The sequence below is a fragment of the Phacochoerus africanus genome, chromosome 12 (genome assembly GCF_016906955.1).
Source record: "Phacochoerus africanus isolate WHEZ1 chromosome 12, ROS_Pafr_v1, whole genome shotgun sequence".
In the NCBI taxonomy this organism is placed as follows: Eukaryota; Metazoa; Chordata; class Mammalia; order Artiodactyla; family Suidae; genus Phacochoerus; species Phacochoerus africanus.
In genome coordinates, this window is record NC_062555.1 from 29,895,397 (window position 1) to 29,914,628 (window position 19,232).

At 60.1% G+C, this 19,232-nt stretch overlaps 1 protein-coding gene across 1 annotated transcript in view; it reads left to right on the forward strand.

The window, feature by feature from the left end:
* Nucleotides 1–19,232, forward strand: part of LGR6 (leucine rich repeat containing G protein-coupled receptor 6) — a 94,182-nt gene that overhangs the window by 15,805 nt on the left and 59,145 nt on the right. Inside the window, exons 2-4 of the mRNA XM_047755279.1 lie at nucleotides 6,527–6,598; nucleotides 8,994–9,065; nucleotides 12,496–12,567. Coding sequence (XP_047611235.1) covers nucleotides 6,527–6,598; nucleotides 8,994–9,065; nucleotides 12,496–12,567 — 216 coding nt within the window. The remainder of the gene's footprint in view (nucleotides 1–6,526; nucleotides 6,599–8,993; nucleotides 9,066–12,495; nucleotides 12,568–19,232) is intronic.

Below are 19,232 nucleotides of genomic sequence, written 5' to 3' on the forward strand. Positions count from 1 at the left end.
ATGAGCTGTGGTGTAGGTCGCTGATGCAGCTCGGATCTGGTGTTGTTGTGGCTGTGGTGTAGGCCCGGCAGCTGCAGCTCTGATTCAACCCCTAGCTTGGGAACTTTCATCTGCCACGGGTGCGCGGCCCTAAAAAGCAAAAAAAAACCCTGCTTCTCTCTGCCGCCTGATAAAAGGGTTAGATAAATGAGCCCAAGGTGAGCAGAGCTATTCAGGAGGAACAGGGGAGGGGCGGGCGAGGTGGGCCCTTGGGAGGCCGCTGTCTGGGCACCGAGTCTGCCCAGCAGGGGGGAATCCCTTCTCAGAGGCCCTGACATCCAGCTTCCCCTTTCCCACCAGATTCAAGTTGAGTCTAGAAAACCATCCGGCTGGGGTGGGTGCTGGTGGCAGCTGGGTGGTGAGGGGGACCATGAGTCCTGATGTGACAGGAAGGCCTCCAGCCTTGGGACATAGGGTGGGGTCCTTCTCCAGTTCCCCCAAGACACACCCTGCCTCTTTATTCTGTGAAATAAAGGCTGCAGGTCTAGAGAGCTTCAGCTAAACAAACAGGCTCAGGGCAGTGGTCTCCTCTCCACAGGGCACCGGCCTGCACCCTCCAGGTCGTGCCCCCTGCTCCATCCCTGCCCCCAGGGGCCCTGAGGGGAGCACAGTCCCTCCCATGGGGAGCCCTGAACCTGGGGCGTCCCAGCCCCCCTCTTTGAGGGCTCTGCGTCAATAAGGAGGAGAGAATTCCCCGCATGAGATGGAGGAGTAGCCAACAGAGCGGGGCTGGGAGGACGCTGGTGGGTGAGGACACAGGGTGGGCACGCAGGATCCAGGACCGAGTCCTTTGGGGTTTGTCCTGGACCCTCCGGCTGCAGGTCAGTCCTTCTGGCCAGGCTGCCTGTGGGTCGCCCATCCCTCTGTGCTGCAAAGAAAAGGAACTTGACGCTGGCGTATGTGACAAGGACAGTGATTGGGAGCCACTGAGTGGAGAGACCAGCCCCCCGGCCACGGCAGTCTCCAGCGAGGGGGTATGGGCGGCCTGACATTGGAGGCCTGCAGAGATAGGGGTTTGGTCCCAGGCCCTGTGTCTCTCAAGCCCCAGGCCCAGCTCTTGTCACTGTCCACTCTGGTCACTGCCCCACCTGACTAGGCTCAGACAGAGGGCAGGTATCCCACACTGTGGGACTGGGCAGCTTCACCACCCAGTGTAGTGCCTCGTGTACAGTAGGTGCTTAATAAATGCTGGTTGGATGATGCACAGCTGGATGGTTACAAGAGCGGCTGGGGCTTGAGAGCCTCCTGGAGGAGGAGGCACTTGAGCTGGGCCACGTGAACAGCTGCATTGGTGGCCAGGCCCTGGTGAGGTGCTTTGCCAAGGAGGAAACCACAGCAGAGAGAGGTGTAGTTGCTATGGACCTGCTCTGTATCTGCACCGACCACATGCGGCCAGTGTAGCCAAGGAACTGACTTTTGACTCTGATTTAACTTCAGTGAATTGGAATGTGAACATTAACAAAGGGCAGGCAGTGAAGTCTGTGCCATCTCAGGGAGGAGCCGAGGGAGCTGGTGGGCAGCATGTGGCAGCCCTGCCCAGGCCCAGGACGTCCCTCTGGCCTCTCCGTGGTGGGTGGCAGAGGGAGCAGACACACAGGCAGCCTGGGCTAAGTTTGCTCCCAAGAGGTCTTGCCTGCTCTGGGCTCTGAGGAGGGCCGAGTCCCCAGGGCAGGGGCTCTGGACCACTGCAGCTTGGCCACTTTTCCTGGCGGAGCAGAGAAGTCCCCCTGGCCTGAGACAGCCTGGCTCCCCCACTAGGGGCTTCCCCTGCGGGGCCAGGGGTCAGGGCAGCCCCAGGACCTGTCTCCACCTCCAAGACGGCCTTGGTGCACCCTTGGTATGCTGCTGCTGGCACTGTCTCCCTTCCAGTAAGAAGGTGGAAGCAAGGGTATGGAGTTGGTTCCTGTGGTGCCAAACTTCGACTTCCCGAATATGGTGTCTTTGCGTGGGAGGCTCCTCCCCTGGCTTCTGTTCTCCACCTTTCTCTGCTGTCCGTTTGAGGAGACCCACGTCCGTAGATGAAATAGCACAATGCCCTGAGCGACATTCCACTCGTGATCTTATAACCTAGGGCTAAATACTGCTTTCCTCCCTGCCGCCTGATTCCTCTCTCCTTCCCTGGCTTTGTCCCCCCCGCCTGGTGATGCTCTGGGTCCTGGGTTCCCCCTGACCTCTACAAAACTGTCTTGGCTTAGAAACCTCTGGGACCCCCAGTGACCGCTGAGTCCAGGTGCCAGCCCCTCCCTGCCAGCAGCTCTCCTCCCATTCCCCATGCCACCTCCTTCTCAAGCCCTCCTGCCCCCACAGCTGGGATGGGAGACAGGGTTACAAGCAGGGGAGCTGAGACAAGGCAGAATCAGCAAGAGCCCTTTTATGTAAAAATGCTGGCATTCTTGTGGTGGTGCAATGGGATCAGCGGTGTCACTGGAACCCTGGGATGCATGTTCGATCCCCAGTCTGGCACATTGGGTTAAGGATCTGGCATTGCTGCAGCTGTGGCAAAGGCTGCAACTGCTGGGAGTTCCCGTCGCAGTGCAGCGGAAACAAATCTGACTAGGAACCATGAGGTTGTGGGTTCGATCCCTGGTCTCACTCAGTGGGTTAAGGACCTGGTGTCGCTGTGAGCTGTGGTGTAGGTTGCAGATGCAGCTCAGATTTGGCATGGCTGTGGCTGTGGTGTAGGCCAGCAGCTGTAGCTCCAATTAGACCCATATTAGAACCTCCATATGCTGCAGGTGTAGCCCTAAAAAGTAAAAAAGAAAAAGAAAAAGAAACGGCTGCAACTGCAGCTTGGATCTGATCCCTGGCCAGGGAACTCCATATGCCTTGGGGAGGCCAAAGAAAGGAAGAAAAAAAAAGCAAGAAAAGAAGAAGAAAGTCCAGCATTGTTGTCACGCAGGAATTTGTGCAAAGCCCAAGGGCCAAAGCTGCACAGTTGCGACAGTAGAGGCTCCTCGCTGCTTGGAGACCCTCCCTTGTTGGGCGATCTGTGAAACCTGCAGAAATTCCAGAGAATTGTGTCAGCTAGTGTGCTCACAGCCTCCAAGGGGACAGCCAGTAACAAGTTCCCTGATAAGGACTCAGCTGACACAGGAAGATAGGGTCCAGACGCTGGGTTTCAGGAGGCCCAGTTCTAGTGTCCAGTCTCCCATCGGCTGGCAGGGAGCCCTGGGAGCCTGGTTCTCTGCGCCACCGTCTCCCACTTGTACCCGGAAGGAGCACAGATGCCATGTGGGGAGCTGGAGGTGCCACGGGTTCTGGGTGTTCACCACAACTGGGAGCTGCACAGGCCAGGCCCGCAGTGAGCTCTCCTGCCAAGGTGCCAACTGAGTCACCTCCCAGCTTGTGTTTCCGCCGGGACACCGGTTTCTGCACAGGAGGCCATCCCTGTTTACCCTCCCCCTTCTGAGTCTGGACACACAGTTTAGAACTTAACAGGGACAGTGCGAGCAGAACAAATCCTCCAGGGCTTCTGCCCTGGGGCAGGAGTTAGGGGGTAGCGTCCCTGACCACCCCTACCCTGTTCAGGTCTTGCTGCTTCTCTGCCCCCCATCTCCCCAGCATCTTCCCTCCTATCAAACCTGTTCCTCGTCTCCATGGTGACGCAACCTAGCCCGGCTTCCTCCATAGTCCACTCAGGGTAGAGCACTGAGAACACTCTGCCCGCTTCCCTGCCAGCTTGGCCCCCTCGCCCCCGGCCCCTCGCCCATGGCTGTGTCCAGCTGGGAGCACACAGCACCCCCCTGGGTGCCCCAAGGGATGTTGGGAAGAGGTCTCAGGATGGGGCTGCGACCAGCCGGTGGTCCCCTCGCAGTTCAGCTGGGAGAAGCAGCTGGCGGTGCCCCGCAGAAAAGGACATGTGGGGTCCTTATCCCAAAAGGATTCAGACTTAAACCAAGCCGGGCCCTTCCGAGTGAGCGTCGCTGCGTAACTGGGGGGGCCAGACGTCCGGGAAGCCCATCCCAGAGCAGAGTTGCGCATGTGCGCATGCGTGTGCATGCGTGGTGCCTGCGTGCACATGCGTCGTGCTTGCGTGCACATGTGCGGTGCTCGTGGCGTGACCGTGGTGGAGAAGAGTTGGCGCTCCGTGTCCTTGTCAGTCATGAGTTGAGCCCCCAAACAGCCTCTTTGAGCAACTTGGGCCCCTTGCTAGGCCTGGAGTCAGAGAGGAGACCTGAGACTAAGGGACCGGGGCTGCCTTATCCAAGGTCCCACGGCAGAGAAATGGTTTCCAGCCACGTGGGTGAGTTTCTGTCTTCGTAACATGTGGTCGCTTGGAGAACGTCTGACTTTGGAGAGTACAACGCTAGCAGGCACATGTACAAACACACGCTTGTGCCCAGCTCACCCCCCCACAGGCGAGCACATCCAAGAACTGATGAACCCCAGCAACTGTAAATACTTAATGCATCCACGCAGCTAAACTGCGGGCCCCTTCTCCCCTGCACCTGCGATGGGCTGTCGTGTTTGCACAAGGACAGCTCACTCCCCGGAGCGGCCAGTCTCAGAACCACCCCTGTGTTCAGAGTCGCGAGTGCCGCATTCCCCCTGAGGCTGACCAGCGCCCCCGCCAGGGCCCTCGGCCACCCCCAAGGGCTGCACTGGGCGTGGAGGGTCCCAGCTCTGGGACCTCACTGCACCTCCCTCTCTTGCTCCTCGGGCTCCTCGCCCCCCCCCCCCTTTTCTAGGTACCAGCCCCACCCCTTTCTTGCGTGTGCCAGGCTTGGATGGGGCTCCCCCACCCCCGTTGGAAACCTGCCCTCCTGTCCACCCCCATCTCTGCCCCTTGGCTGTGTGCTGTCTCGGGCAGGATGTGGGGGCAGGCGGGGTGCAGATCCCTTCCCCCTCAGGGAGAACAATGAGGCGGCTAGTCAGAGTGGTGGGGCTGGGGGGCCTGGAGCCACATCAGAGCCTTGAAGTGCCGCGCCTGGGGGAACAGCTGAGTGACAAGGCCTGAGTCACATGCCCTGCGCGCTCCTTGAACTCCCGCGCCTGCTCTTGTGGAGACACGTTCAGAAATGCATGAGCTGAATATTCAGAGGTAATCGCTTTGGTGGCACTTTGCACCTTCCTGCCTGACTGACTAGGGGTGGAGGTTCTGTGGCCGCCAGCACACCTGCCACCCCTTGTCGGCGCTCTTTGGGGCCAGGCAGGCTCACATGGATCAGAGAGGGGAGTGGATGGGAATCAGCCGAGATGGGCCTGCCGGCCCTGGTCTCTACCACACAGGATGTCTTCCTTCTCAGAGGACGTGGCGTCTGGCGTCCAAGCTTCATCAGAGAGAAAACACTGGAGACTAAACAGTCTTTTTACCGGTTGGAGCTGGGCTGGCCGGGCTCCTGCCACCTCCAGCTCGCCCATAAGATGCTCATTTCTCGGTGGAAGTGGGGACTCTGAGGTTTGACAGGGAACATGCCTGCCTGGAGAGGAGGAAGCTGCCTGGGGTCTGGGTGTTGCTTGGGAAAGCGGTGGTCTGGTCTGTGCCCTCCCTGTGCCCTTGGGCGGAGGTGGGAGAGGCGGGAAACAGCTGGTAGGAGTTTGAAACAGGACAGATCCCAAGTGTGTGAGATACACACTTGCAACCTGAGCACAGCTGCTCCCCCAGGCACAGACTGGGAGGACAATGCTGGACTGGCAGGAGCCATAGGCAAAGCCCACTCCTGCCACCTACCCCAGTCCTGTCAGGCTGGGCACTTGCCCACAGGTCGCCAAGGGGCAGGTGGCAGGAAGAAATACTACTGTGTGTGTACTAGTTGTTAGGCAGACTGCAGGCACTGGCTGGTGTCATCCTTACAAGGACCCTAGAAGGTTGTTCATCGTTTTTTAAGGATGAGGAAACTGAGGGTCAGAGTGGTTAGGAGCCTGCCGTCTGGCGGGTAGATTATTTGGATAAAGGTTAGCTTGTGCCTGTAGCACAGAGTGGGCCTCCAGTAACTGCCAGTTGTTACGGTGACTACTGTGATTCCTGTATGCAGGCCATCTCCAAGGGCAGTGACACGGAGACCCCCACAGGGTCGCTCGGATCCCATGGGGCGATGCACTGGTGTAAGGTGGGAACCCGTGACGGGAGCAGGATCTCCACCCCCACTCAGGGATCCAGAGTCTTCTGTGATGCGCCAGGGGCCAGGCCCTCTGGTTGGAGAAGGGTCGACGGCCACAAAGGGAACCAATGGGAGCCACAGCAGAGACCTTGGAGGGTGGGGCCACCCCGCTGGCCCAGGGCTGAGCAAGGCTGAGCCCTGCGGCCAGTTCAGGAGCGTATGGAAGGGCAGTGGCCTCTGGCAAACAGTGCACAAGGTGGCACGGGTCCTGACATTCTGTGAGCTTTGCTCCAGCCTGTCCTGAGGGTCAGCTCTCCCGTGTCCCTTATCCCAGCCAGTCCCATGGGGGTGGGGGAGGCCCCAGGGAGGACGCAGCTGGCCCTGGGCCCCTTGGTGGGTATGTGCGTGTGCCTCCAGCCCCATCCCCCTCCTCTTCTCTCCTGCAGAGACCTGAGCATGAACAACCTCACGGAGCTCCAGCCCGGCCTCTTCCGCCACCTGAGCTTCCTGGAGGAGCTGTGAGTAGAGGCTGGGGGCGGGGCGGGGCGCTGTGACCTCTGACACCCAGGAACCGGGCTGGTGAAGCCCAGGAGAAGGGGCCCTGGAGAGGTGTTCGGAGAGGAGGGTTCACCTCTGCCTGGTCCCGGTGTGGCCCCATGGCAACAAACTCATACCTCCCTGTCCCCGTGGCTTCCCTGCCTGGGTAGTCCTTGACCTGCCTTCATCCTCTGCGTCCAGCCACCCAGACACCCTGCACCTAGGGCTGCACCTTCCTCCTTTCTGGTGGGCTCTGCCCATCCTGGGGCTGTACCTCGCCAACTCAAGAGCTTTCTCTGGCTCCCACAGCCCAAAGCAGCCACTTCTAGGACAGTCTCTTGCCTGGCCCCAGCCCACCCAGCCAGCTTTCTCTGTCCCTGGTTCCCTCCTGCATCTTAGCGGGGTCCCCTCTAGCCCGGCAGTCCCACCCCCTTTCCCTCCACTCCATCAGGGCCAGTACAGGGTCCATGTCCTCCACAAAGTCCCCCGTGGTTAACCCTCCTGTGGTGGTCACTCTTGGCCTGGGGTCCTGCGGATTGGCCTCAAGCTCTGCCCGTGCTCACAGGCACGTCATCTCTGCCAGGGTGCCTACCTGCTGCCCTGGCCAGCCAGGGCACTCTACTCTCTTCCTCACCCATCTCTGGCACCCAGCCTGCTGGTTCACGTGTGGGCACCACTGTAGATCCTTGGGGCTCCGCCGGCTCTGCCTGAGCTCTCAAAGTGCAGGCTGCTGGCTCCGAACACTCTCAGCCCTCCACCTCCACCCCTCCCTGCCTCTCCCCCAACAGGAGTCCCCATCCTGGCCTAACAGTCCCCCCCCCCAAGACTGCCTTTAACCCGTCCAGAGAGATGAGGGAGTGCCTGGTGCAGCCCCAGCTCTGGGGTTGGGAGTAGACAGGATGGGCTGGGCCTTGGAGGTGGAGGGGTCCCGCCTGGGTGGGGAGGAGAGGCAGGACCAAGGCTGAGGAGCTGGGCGGGCGCTGGGGGCATAGCCCGAGGCCTTCCTCCTCCTCTCCCCATGAGGGCCTGGGCCTGTTTCGGAGGCAAGATGCCCCTGAAGCTCCCAGCTTGGAGACCCCCAGGATCATGTGCCTTTCCACGTGTTTTTTTGTTTGTTTGTTTTTAGCTTTTGATATTTTCTTTTATCTATTTATTTACTTATTTATTTTTGTCTTTTAATGGCCACACCTGCAGCATATGGAGGTTCCCAGGCTAGGGGTTGAATCGGAGCTGCAGCTGCCAGCCTACATCACAGCCACAGCAGTGCAGGATCCAAGCCACATCTGTGACCTGCCCTGCAGCTTGTGGCAACGCCTGATTCTTAATCCACTGAGCAAGACCAGGGATTGACCTGCATCCTCAGGGATACTAGTCAGGTTCATAACCTGATGAGCTATGATGGGAACTCCCAAGTGTTTTTTTAAACAGTAGTTGTCTAATAAAGAGACTCTCTGTAGAGTTTTTGTTTGTTTGTTTTTTGTTTTTGTCTTTTTGCCTTTTCTGGGGCTGCACCTGCGGCATATGGAAGTTCCCAGGCTAGGGGTCCAATCAGAGCAGAAGCCGCTGGCCTACACCACAGCCTCAGCAATGCCAGATCCAAGCTGCATCTGTGACCTATACCACAGCTCATGGCAACGCTGGATCCTTGACCCACTGAGCAAGGCCAGGGATCGAACCCGCAACCTCCTGGTTCCTAGTCGGATTTGTTAACCACCAAGCCGCGGCGGGAACTCCAGTAGAGATATTTTTGAGAACAGCTCTGAGCTGTGTCAGCACGCTTTGTGCCCCCGCAGGCCTCCCCGGGAGTGCTGACGGGCACAGCAGTGTCCCGGGGGCCTTGGAGATGTTGCCTTCTGAGACGTACCATGAACTCTGCCCCATCAGGAGCTTTTTGTCCTTTGGTCCTTTCAGACTTGAAGGTGACCCCATGACACACGTGGAAATGGTTAGTTCGACTGCAGTGCTGCACTGATTCTAATGCAGCACAATCTGTCCCTAGATTAGTGGGCTTGGCTGTGTGCATTAGTCCTGGGGATGCTGACGCGTCCTCTGAATCTGACTGCCCTGGGTATGGGTCCCTGTGGTCCTGGGGGCAGGGTGGGCCAGCACCATGGCGTGTGTGGGGCCCAGAAGTCCATCTGCTGAGGTGACACACCATGCCCACTGACCCAAGTGGGAAGTGATGCGTCCTCCACAGCCTCAGTTTCCCCATCTGGAAGTGGGGTTCCAGGGAGCTCCCCATAGCTGCGCTGTGGGGACTGAGTGGGGTGGTGGGTCTATGCAGTTATACCACCTGCCTCCCATCCCACGCTGGCCAGGCCAGACCCCCGTCCCCAGCTCCCTGCCTCTTCAGCAGACACGCCTCTCTGTTTGCAGGCGCCTCTCCGGGAACCACCTGTCACACATCCCAGGACAAGCGTTCTCTGGCCTCTACAGCCTGAAAATCCTGTAAGTCTCAGCCCCATGTTACATAGTGATGAGGCCTTGAGACCTTGGGGCAGTGGGAGCTTTGTGACTGGGGCTTGGTTGGACACTGACTTGCTTATTTCCTGGATTCCATTTTTCGTTTTAATGAGTTCCATATCTTTGCTTCTGCCTTGTCTGGAACTAGCTTTGTGATTTGTTTTGTTTTGTTTTGTTTTGTTTTTGTCTTTTTGCCTTTTCTAGGGCCACTCCCGCAGCATATAGAGGTTTCCAGGCTAGGGGTCTAATCGGAGCTGTAGCCCCCGGCCTACGCCAGAGCCACAGCAAGGCAGGATCCAAGCCGCATCTGCGACCTACACCACAGCTCAGGGCAATGCCGGATCCTTAACCCACTGAGCGAGGCCAGGGATCAAACCCACAACCTCATGGTTCCTAGTCGGATTCATTAACCACTGAGCCACGACAGGAACTCCTAGCTTTGTGATTTGTAAACAAATATTGCGGGGACGCGAGCCTGCTCTCTCTGAGAAGTGGACAGCACTGCTAGCATGGGCTTTTGCCGTGGAGCTCAGGTGCATACCCTGTGCTGCCTGTGCCCTCTCAGGTCTGGAGGGCCAGACAGTCCCTGGAAAGGATGCATGTCCACTGCCTTTCTCTGGCTGCCCTTCCCCTCAAGCCCCAGCCTCCGTCTCTGTCTGCGGCCCTGAGTTGAGTTCTCTGCAAACCTTTCTCCTCCTCCGGGTCCCTCCTTCGTCCCAGCTCCACTCACCTTTGCTTTGAGGCAAAAGGGAGAGAGAATTGAAGAAGACCCCGGATTAGTTCTTCTCTTCCAGGGACCCAACAGCCCATTTGAGAAAAGGGGATGCTAAGGCACCCTCTCCCCATTGCAGGCCCTGTCTGATCCTGTCCCTCTGTGACCGTTGTCCCCAGGGCCCACTCTGTTCTCATGACACATGCCAGTGGAAGGAGGTGGGAGGAGGGATGCTGAGGGTCCTCGGGAGGGCACCTCACCCCAGGGACTGGCTCAGGAAGAGGAGGACCCTGGGGCTGACCCTGGAGCACTGGAAACGTCCTTGAAGGGGTGAGCTTTGCTGCTCCCTCAGGCCAGACTTGACCTGCAGGTTTTCCTAGTACAGTTGAGCAGGTTGTTCACTGCACAAGACCATGGGTTGAGGGTGTGAAGGGCCTGAAATCCAGTCCTGTGCCGGCCTCGCAGCCGCTTCCATCCAACCAGGAGTATCTTTTTCTAATTTGGCCCTGCCTGCTCAGCCACTGAGCTTCGGGCTTCCAATCAGTCAGCGGTCCCGCGACCACCTCCAGGCACTCCCTGTCCATGTTCCCTGCTCTGGCGCCGCTGGCCCTCAGTCCCTGATTCCAGGGCTCTCTGGCCTCGCATCCTGCCTTTGCTCTGCCTGTGGGTGCCTGGCCGCTGTCCCTCTGCCCCCTCCTTCCTCTCTGCCTTAGACCCTGCTCCCCCTCTCCCAGGCCCTCTGTCCTTCCTCCTGCCTCTCCTCTCCATCTGTCCCACCAGCAGCTGCCAGGGGTAAGATGGGGGGTCCTGAGCCAGACACTGCCCAGGTGGCCTGCGTGGCGGTCCGTCCATGCCCAGTGGCAGGCTGGGGCCTGCAGCCAGATTAGGGAGCAGGCTCCGTCTGCTGGGCCTTCAGAAGTGGTGAGACTCGTGTCCCCGTCCTGAGCCTCAGCTTGGGGATGATCATCTTTCTTCATCTGCATCTGGCAGTAAATCAAAGCCTCCCAAAGCCGCAGCTCCGCCCCTTCCACATGGGGCGGGGCCAGTGATTTGGCCACTGGAGAGGCTGCTGCTGGCAAGGCAGGCAGCCGGGCTGTCCCCCCACCTCCACTGACCCCCATTGCCCTCCAGAGACCTCCTGGTCCCCTAAAGCCTCTGTGCCTGTGCTTGGGCAGCAGCCATCTGCTTCAGGGATGAGTGGTGGCCTTGGGGACCACGTCCTTGCACCCAGTGCCCTCCAAGCAGGCTCCCCTGCATCTGGGCAAGAGGGACCTCCTGGTGTCTGGCCCCGCTTTCTCCCAGCACCGTCCTTCTGCTTTCAGACCTACAGGAAAACCAGAGCAGTAAAGTCTGCTGTCAGCACAGGAAGCTTTCTGTGCTGAGGGGCGGTCACTTCAGCTGCTCCCCCGGACTCTTGTCCGAACTGCATCTTCATTCCAGGGGGACCTGGCTGTCCCTGCAGGACACTCCACGTCCATCCTTCCCTCCCAGAGGCGAGAACCCCAAGAAGGGGCTCCTTCTCTGATCCCTTCCAAATGCTGTGGCCCCATGCCTGGGGGTCCTCACCTTCCTCTGCCGGTCCTCCAGGCTCAGGTCAAGAGAGTCAGCCCTGCATCACGCCTTTGCCCAAGACTCCCTTGCAGAGTCCCGAAGGCTCAGTGCCCAGACTCACCACCCCTGCTCGTCTTTACCACTGGAGCTGCCCTTAAAGCCAGGCTCTCTCTGCCCCAGTGTATGGGGAGATGCCAGACCCGCCAGGGCACCTGCCCTGTATCTGTCGGGTGAGGCGGCAGCTGTGGCCAGAGCTCCAGCCCCCAGACCCCCAACCTGAGGCCATGGAGTCCAGAGGGAGGGTGGGTGACTTGCTGGCACACAGTAGGTCTCCCTGGAGGGAGGGAGGAAGACATGCCTGGCACACTGTAGGTCTCCCTGGAGGGAGGGTGGAAGACATGCCTGGCACACAGTTGGTCTGCCTGGAGGGAGGGTGGAGGACATGCCTGGCACACTGTAGGTCTCCCTGGAGGTCTCCTTCCTGCCCCCCCAGCTATTACTTGACCCTCTGGGGGGCCCACCCCACACCCACACCTCCCTTCTCTAGGGGCCAGCAGGGAAGCGGCTCCAGTGGTTTGGGGCACTGCCTGTGCATTGGAGGGGCCCCTCATGATTCTCTTAGGACAAAGCTGGTGCCTGAGGTTGGCTGGGGTCAGCGGTGCCACCTAAGGGCCCTAACCCCCATTATCCCCTTGTGCTCATGCTCAGACTCACTGCTCCTCAGCCCAGAAAGCAGCCTCACGAGCGGATTGGGTGCACCATGCATGTCCCTGCTTCTGTGGGCTCGCGTGCACTGGGGCCACCAAGGTGGTGCTGGCGTGCTGATCTGGGTGCCTCAGATTGTTCCTACAGACACACACCCAGAAAACATCTCCCCTTCCCCAAAGAAACCTGTGGCCTCTCAGCTGCAGATAGAGAAGGGGAGGCCTGGGGGGAACCGTGCGTTTCCCCCACATCTTTCAGATCAAATGCGAGGGAATCCCTTGTTCTGCCTTCTGGTCTCCTGCTCCTGGAATGTCTCCTCTGCCTCTCTCCAGCCCCGCCTCCCCAGAAGCGCCTCTGAGGCAACCCCCAGCCCCACACACGGCCCCCCCATCCTCCACAGCCTCTGGAGCCCTAGCTCGCCTCCTCCAAGCCTCTCCTCCCTTACAGGATGCTGCAGAACAACCAGCTGGGAGGGATCCCCGCCGAGGCGCTGTGGGAGCTGCCGAGCTTGCAGTCTCTGTGAGTCAGTGGGGGCGACCTGGATGCGCCTTCCTGGGCCTGTCACTGCCCCCCACCCCCACCCCGGCCCTGGCCCTGGGCTCCGTGTCCCAACATGTGCTCCTGGCTTTGGTTTCTTTGGGGATTTTGTTTTTTTTTTGTCATATGTCATGTGTACACACGCATGCATTTGGGGGCACCCAGTCCCCGCCAAGGGCTGTGGGAACGGGACCTCCCTGTGTGCGGCCCCCAGGGCCGCCGTCTGCCACCAAGGTTGGGTGGGGGTTGGAGGCTGCTGCCCCAATAAGTATAAGGAAGGGGCTGTCACCCCATCTTGCTGCTCTAACCCCAGGGCTCTGGAGAGGGGTGGTGCAAGCCCAGATACCCATTCCCCCCACATACTAGACTCATTGGCCACAGGTGACCTGTCCTCCATGAGCCCTGCAGTTCCTTTCCCGTGCACTAGGGGCGTAGTGGTCCTAGGGCAGAAGCTGAGACAGGTGCAGTGGGTACTGTACCAGCTGCTGTGGTCCCCTGGGCAGGTGCTGGGTGTGCACCGCGGGCCTGGAACACAGTAGGTGCTTAATGGATGCCTGCTGAACCAACTGAGTTTTCAGATACATCTACATCTGACAGAGTACATAGATAACTTGGGAGAAAGTTAGAGGCAGGACTGGACCTGACTTTGGCCAGTGGGGACCTGTGGCACCCTGAGCGTGCAGTGTCAAGACAGAGGCTCTGGTGTCCTGGCCCATGGTCCTGCCATGGTTCCTGTCCTGTCCTCTCCTCCCCATGGCCCACCACACACCGAGGCCCAGCCGTGGGCCTGGCCTGCCAGCCATGACACCGCCATGCCGGTCCCCTCCCCTCTGCCCGGACCGCCTTCCCCAGCTGCCTGAGCAGCCCATGGTTAGGTTAGGGTTAGGGCTAGGTGTGGGGCCCCCAGGACCGCTGACTGCCACCAAGCCTGAGTGGGGGTTGGAGGCTGCCGCCCCAAGAAGTATAAGGAAGGGCTGTTACCCCACCTTGCTGCTCTAACCTCAGGACTCTGCGGGGGGCGGGGGGGTGCAAGCCCAGAAACCCATTCCCCCCGCCACGTACCAGGCTCACTGAGCTGCAGGCCTCCCCCATCTCTCCCGTTGCCGCCCTCCATCCCTGCTTGTGCTGGGCTTCTGGCCCCATCGCTTCCTCTTCTTCCATCCAGCGTCTCCACTGGACGAGGCCAGGCAGCCCCGTGTGCCCCCCCAAGGCCAAGGTCAAGTGTCAAAGGCTAGGAGGGCTGCTCTGCTCCCACTCCCGACTGCAGACAAAATGCTTGCTCAGGGCACCACAAAGCCGGGCAGCCAGAAGTGGAGGGGGCAGAGTGTGACATTCATCCAGAGTATCAAAGAGGTCTCACGGGGAGAAGGACTTTCTTTGGATTTCTTCACACTTGTTTTGAGGTTGGCTTTTAACTGTGACTCACAGCTTTTGCGTACCTGGAGCTTCTGAAGCCTTGTCTTTTAGACACTTGGGCCACACAGGCAGCTCTTGGGCTTTCTGAGAAGTGGCCGGGAGGACGAGGGGGTCAGCCTCCTCTGCAGCCACGAGTCCCTCCTGCTGCCTGGGTGGGTCAGGGTGGGGACTCAGGCCCAGGCCCCCTCCACCCCCTGGGTATGAGGCAGCCAAGCAGGCTTTGCCTCTTGCAGTCCTGTGAGGGGACCGCTGGCTGTGAGGCGGAAAGATTGGCTCTGGTCCACCTGCCGTGTCTCTGACCCTCCCCGGGCCCCAGCCGCCCGGCTCCCTGTGGGGGACAGACGCCTCCCAGGCCCACCCACGGGGTTTCATGAAGAGCAAATACAAGTAAATGTGAGGAGGGTGTGGATCAGCTGTGATGTTCTAATGATGCCGCTGTGCTGTTGCTCCTCTAACACGTCACCCATCTGTGCATTTCACACGTATTTTTGAGGCTTTGCTGGGGAGGCAGAATCCGAGTTTTTTGCCTCTTGAAGGATTAGACAGTGTCAGTCAGGTAGAGAGGCAGGAATGGCATTCTGGGCAGAGGGAACAACACATGCAAAGACTCAGAGATAAGAAGGAACTGAGCAGGTTACAGAGAATGTGCGAGGGGCCAGTTTGGCTGCGTGTGGGGCTAGGGCTGTTGGTTAGGGCAGGGGAGGAGCGCGATCTGGAATCTGCAAGAGATGACGGGACCGCGGATCCGGGCTTGATGCTTAAGGCCCGGGAGCTGTGAAGGGCTTCCAGCAGGAGCCTGCATCCCTGCAGACCACCCTGGCAGCAGTCAAGGAGGACAGCCTGGAGGCAGAGAGCCGGGGGAGGGCTGAAGGAGAGGCAGGGGCAGAGACTACAGGAGCAGCCGGCCGACTCTGGGAACATCAAAGAGCCAGGTCATCCAGACTGGGGGTCAGACTGCCTGGGTTCAAATCTCAGCTTCTGCACTTACTCCGTGTGAGCCCTCGGGCAGTTCCTGTCCTCTGAGCTTCTGTTTCAGCAAAGTGGGGTGGTGACGGTGTCTGTGTCCCGCAGTAGGACAGAAAAGAATGACACGCTGAGGGCCCAGACAGCACCTTCTCCTCTACCACTGCCATTCTGCCCTCTTGGTAGTGGTGTCACCTGGACTTGGCCTTGAGGAGGTGGTGGGCAAAGTGGCAGCAGACTCTCTGGTTTGGACATCCAGGTGGACAGGGAGGGTGGCACATAGTAGGAGCTTAATGAGAAGTCCGGGTGGACGAGGAGGCCGGCACACAGTAGGAGCTTAATGAGAAGTCCGGGTGGACGAGGAGGCTGGCACACAGTAGGAGCTTAATGAGAAGGTGCTGAAGGAGCATCGAGTCGTGAACCCTGAGAATGAGCACTCCGGAGAGGGCACAGGGCCAGGGGATGCTGAGGTCCCTTTGGGCATGTTGAGTTTGAGGTACCAGGCGTCTCAGACAAGCTGGAACATGGGTCACTGTACCTGCAGGACATCAGAGTGGGCATGTGCATGTACACGTGTGTGTGTGTGTTGGGGAGAAGTGGGAGCATGTACACGTGTGTGTGTGTGTGTGTGTGTGTGTGTGTGTGTGTGTTGGGGAGAAGCGGGAGCATGTACACGTGTGTGTGTGTGTGTGTGTGTGTGTGTGTGTGTGTGTGTTGGGGAGAAGCGGGAGCTGTAGCCCAACTTGAAGGCTCTGCCTGGTAGATAGATGGTCTGTCCAGAGATTTGGGAAGCTGGGGACTTCAAAGTAAGATACAGTCCCCCGAATTCAGGCCCCTCCATCGTAGGTGGGGCTATAAAGGCCAGGCCCCGGCCGCTGGGCTGAGGGGATTGGGGGAGCAGTGGCCGAGCACCCGGGGAGCCGGTGCTGCATGCGGTGTTTCCCCCGTGTGACCTGATATCACCCTCACAATGGTCACTCTGCAACAGCTGCCGTCTCTGCTGTCAGAGGAGGGACCGAGGCTTAGACAGGCTTGGGGACCTCCCCCAGGGCAGAGCCCGTGCGTGGAAGCCATGGCCACACCCAGTGTGTTGGACCCCAAAGGCTCTGCCCTCTGGGGAGCTGCTTGGTAGCCACCGTCTGGTGCCTCCTTCCTTCCCCACAGTACCAGCAAGAGAGCAGGAGTCAGGGGAAGGGGGGCCATGTGGGGACACGCCCTGGGGGCTGTGTGTCCACAGCAGGTCCCTGGGGAAGGTGAGGGAGGGACCCTGTGCCTGCTCCTGTGGACGTGCCTGGGCTGTTAGTGCAGGTTCCGTCCCGTAGCCCGCTTTCTCCAGGCAGTAGCGGTATCGGAGAGGAAGTGGGTTTTGGGGAGGTGGGTTGGGGGCTGGGAAGGGCCCAGAGACCCAGTCCCACATGGCGCACGACCCCCTCGCTGGACACACATGCTTCCTCCCTGGCCAGCGTGGGAGCGAGAGGGTGGCCGTGCCAGACGTGTCCTACCGGACCTGAGCCGCAGCCAAGAGAAGCCATGGGCGGCCAGTGGAGCCTGAGGGAAAAGAGAAACAGGGTCGGGGAAGGCAGGGCTGGGGTCCATGGAAAAGAGGGGGTGGCCCAGCAGGACCTCAGGCCTGGGCCGGGCTGGGGCCTGAGAGGCATCGGAGGAGCCCAGGAAAGGGAAGGAAACAGGAGCCAGCCCCGTCCTGGGCCCCTGGGGAGACGCGTAACTGCAGAGGGCAGCCCAGCCTTGCAGGGAATTTATCCAGACTGAAAGCCAGGTCATAACCAGCCCAGCCCCAGCCCCCAGCCCTGATCTGAAAGGCAGGGGCTGAAGGGGAGGGGTCCTTGGTCCCTCTGGGGCGTGTGCAGCGGGTGGCCCTTCTATGAACACGTCCAGTCTCCTGGGAAGCTGAGCGGTGAGATGAGGAGGAAAGGCCTGAGGTCCCCCAGGAGACAGTGGCCACACCGTTCCACCGGCAGTGGGAGGTCTGAAAGCGAGAGGCTTCCCGATGGCCCTCACCCACACCTCTGACCCTGCGCCCGGGGGGCAGTTGGTTCTTTCTGGGTGTGAGCTACCCATACGTGCCTTGCAGCCCTGGCGGGCTAGCATAGTGTCCTTGTCACCCCATTTCAGAGAGGAACGAACTGAGGCACAGAGGTGCAGGGACGTGATTCAAGGCACAGACAGTCCATAGTGGAACCGGGGTCCCGGCTCAGGCGGCCTGGGCCAGGGTGCACACACACCGTGACGCCGGGCTGCCTCTCCAGGTGACTCTGGGGCACTCAGTGAGCAGGAGACAAGCCATAGTCTGTGGGGAACTCAGGGAACGTGGCGGGGAGGGCGCTCCCAGGGCGGGGGAGGCCTTGCCTCTGGCTGGGCCCATGTCTTCTGTTCCTGGGAGTCTAGGTTCAGTGGGACCCACAGACGGGGTGGCTTCTAAACAACAGGAGTTTATTTCTCACAGTTCTGGAGGCTGAACCCGCACAGCGGGACCCTGGGAAGGGCCTGCTGGGAGTGGCAGACTGGCCTCATCTCCTTGTGCCCTTGTGGGGGTGGGGCGTAGAAGCGGGCACGAGTGCTCCCCTGACTCACAAGGGCACTAATTCCATTTTTGAGGGCTCCACCCTCTTGACCCCATCCTGTCATTTTCCTCCCAAAGGCCTGATCTCCTAATCTCATCGTGCGTGGGGGTTATCAGAGCTTCCATATACATATCTAGGGGGACACAACATTCCATCCATAACAAGGAGGCAGTGCTGGCTGCCTGGGGAGCTAGGGCTGCTGTCATGGGCATCGGCATAGACCCCTGGAGGTGCTGGCCCTGATCAGAACCCCAGACCCTTCCCGGGGGGAGGGGAAGGCTGCTTGGGCCTCATAGCCATGAACGCGCAAAGAGCTTGGAGCTGCTTTCGCCACAAGCAGCTCTTCCATCTTGGCCTCGCAGGGGTGGCATGCGCCCTGCAGCCCCTGACTGACTCCCCGGTGGTCAGAGAAAGAGCGGGCGCAGCCAAGCTGGGTCTTCCTGGTGGTGTCTGTCACCACCCGCAGTGATACCTCACAGGGAGGCCTGGGTGCTGTCAGACAGGGAGGCGGGTGGGCGCGGGAGGTGGCTTCCCTGGGGAGGCATCTTCTGGGGTCTCTGAACGCAAAGCAAGGAGGAGGGACTGTGGGCCGAGGACAGAGAGCAGATCCACACAGCCTGCGGAGGGCATGCAGGGCGCCGGTTCTCCAGGTGGAGTCCCCAGGCCAGCAGCGCCCGGGAAACCTGTTGGAAATGCAGGCCCCACCTGGACCTGCTGAAGTAGAAACTCTGGAGCTGGGACTTGGAGTCGCATTGGCAGGAGCCCCCAGCAGATTCAGAGCCCACCGAAGGGTGAGAACCAGTTAACGGAAGGAGGGGCGCGTGCACATCCGGGGGTGGCTACAGCAGATGCCTACCGCGGGTGGCTGAAGACAGACGCGTTCTCGCACAGTCCCCGTAGTCCCCGGGCCTCGGTGTCACAGCTGTGTTGGTCCTCGAGCCCCCTCCCGTCTCTGCTGGAGGCTTACGTGCCTGTGCTGTGTTCACGTGGCCTCTCCTTTTCCCCCTGTGCGTCTCTGTGTCTCTCACAGGGACACTGCCGTCGGATTTAGAGCCACCCAGATAGTCCAGGAGATCTCACCTTGAGACCCCTGCCTTAGTTACACCTGCAAAGACCCTTTTCCAAATAAGGTTCCGTCCACAAGTTCTGGGAGTTCGGATGACAACTTAACCTTCTTGGGAGCCGCCCATTGTGGCAGGTGGACAAGGGTGGCCGAAGGCGCAGGGGCCTGCACAAGGGGCAGAGTGAAAGTTGGGCTTTGCCTCAGGACACAGGAGGCCTGGTGAGGGCAGCGGCCTGTGAGCCCGCACAGCTGCAGGGAGTGTGTCTGCACATTAAGGCCCAGTATCGGCGGGGGGCTCCTGGGGGCAGCTCTGATCTGAGCCCCATCCTGGACACGCTGCCAGGCCACCCCTGAGCACTCAGGTGAGCTGGTGGATGGTCGTCAGTCCTGCCAGCTCGCCTGCCAGCCAGAGAGGGCCTGTGCCCAGTCTTGCTGTGGGGCCACCGAGGGTCCCCAGGGATGCACGAGGTGGCAGATGGCCTCCCTGGCACAGCTATTTTGGGCCCCGTGATTATATGCTGCTGCATTTGGATCTCCCCAAGGTTCCGGGAGTTGATTGCTACATGCGTCTGGGGCAGAGGCTGCTCGAGGTGGGTGGGTGGGCGGGCACGCGGGCAGCCCCT